Consider the following 1,728-nt stretch of genomic DNA (forward strand, 5'->3'; position numbering starts at 1 on the left):
GTGATAGAATAAAAGTAGGTAGATTTTTTCAATTTTTTTTTGCAAGAAAAATGATTTTTTAAGGTTTCACTTCTACCACGTGTGAATTGCACACATGATTTTTTTTTTCTTATTAGACCTTTATTTTGTTTTTCTTAAAAATCATCTTTTAGGTCAACAGGTTTATGTTCTCTGTTTAGAGCTTAAAATTATTTTAAATTGACCGAGTTTTTTTAGGAGCAAGTTTTATTTTTTAGTTTCCATTAAGATTTTTATTTACGCAGCTACAATTGTTTTATTATAGATATTTAAAATTGGCATTCCATAATTCTTCAAACAAGAGATGGTTAACCATTATACAAAATCCGAAATAACAACCAAGTAAAGCAAATCTGGCCAAGGCTGGATACAAAATTGGTCCTCATCCTATTCATTCTATATGTTTGTTTCCATGTTTTACTATTTAAATTAAAATAAATTATTTTATTTGAGGGATTCTCATTATTATCATATCCTCCTGCAAGGACTAAAGAATTTTTAAACAAAACGTATTCAAAATTTGCACTAAAATGACGTAATTCTGTTGGAGGAGCTGGCCAAGTTGTATAGCTCCATTTATTTGTTCTGAAGCTGAATTCTCCAACCGAAAGTAAATCTTGATTATCTTCAGAAGCCCATCCACTTATTGCGAGGAGAGTGTATTTCGAATATCTCGGCTGAGTTAGCTTTTCAGAGAATAAAACTGGACGTAATTCTGGCAATAAATGCCATTGTAACGTTTTATTGATCAACATTTTGCATTTCATAGACTTGCAAGCTTTTTGAATGACATTACTAATGAAAATGGGATCTATCAATGGAAGACGAACATTTTGAAGGAGTCTATCGTAGTCTATTGTTCGATTAGCTGGGTCATGATCCACCCAAGATTGAATGCAATTGAATACCTCTTCTTCAGATTCCAGTTGCAACTTATTACTCGAGATCAATTTATTTAAAATATCGCAATTTAAATTTAAAAACTCGTCATCGTCGTTATTTCGAACTTCTTTAAAATTATCACAAATATAGTTTTCTGATATTTCATATAAATTATTTAGATTATAATGATCGGCAAGACTTGCAATTTCCAAACAATTCGATATACTCAAATGTCTACCCATAAAATCACAACACTCATTTTTCAATGTTTCCAATTCGAAGAGATGTGCTGTTTTTAAGATTTCCACAACTTCATAAGTTGAAAGCCCAATCGTAGCCGTGTAAATATAATTGATGACCAATTTTAATGACTGACTATCGATTTGGAGTTTAACTTCTTTTTCGTTAGATTCTCGAAACGATCCACCAAACATTGCTAGAAAATATTTACTGGCTCCAGCAAGCACGACTTTATGTGCATTTATTTTGCATTGGTCATCTGATGATATCAACGTTACATCACAAAATAAGTTATCCTTAGAGAAATTGTGAATTTGTTTGAAGAAATTTTCTAGAAATACACTTGACATTATTAAAAGGGAAATTTAAACTATTTTAGGTACAAAACTATTGGTGGTTATGGGAATACTGTAATTGCAACTGCATAACATTTGAACCAAAGTAAAAATATTAATTTCAAGTGTTTCATTGATAAGACCATTTTACAAAAAATGATAGGCGATAAGCACATTAAAAGATAACAAGATAACAGTTTAAAATCTAACAACAACAAGTATTAAAAAAAAACTTATGAATGAAAATTTAGTC

General features: G+C 29.9%; 1 protein-coding gene across 1 annotated transcript; it reads right to left on the reverse strand.

The window, feature by feature from the left end:
- Positions 1-326: 326 nt before the first annotated feature.
- Positions 327-1,492, reverse strand: LOC129913691 (kelch-like protein 5). Its single transcript, XM_055992492.1, has one exon. The coding sequence runs from the start codon at positions 1,488-1,490 to the stop codon at positions 327-329; it is 1,164 nt and encodes a 387-aa protein (XP_055848467.1). The 5' UTR covers positions 1,491-1,492.
- Positions 1,493-1,728: the final 236 nt, after the last annotated feature.

This window comes from Episyrphus balteatus, chromosome 3 (assembly GCF_945859705.1).
Source record: "Episyrphus balteatus chromosome 3, idEpiBalt1.1, whole genome shotgun sequence".
Lineage (NCBI taxonomy): Eukaryota > Metazoa > Arthropoda > Insecta > Diptera > Syrphidae > Episyrphus > Episyrphus balteatus.

Coding starts and splice junctions, on each gene's coding strand:
- LOC129913691 (XM_055992492.1), bottom strand. CDS start 1,490: ATGTCAAGTGTATTTCTAGAAAATTTCTTCAAACAAATTCACAATTTC.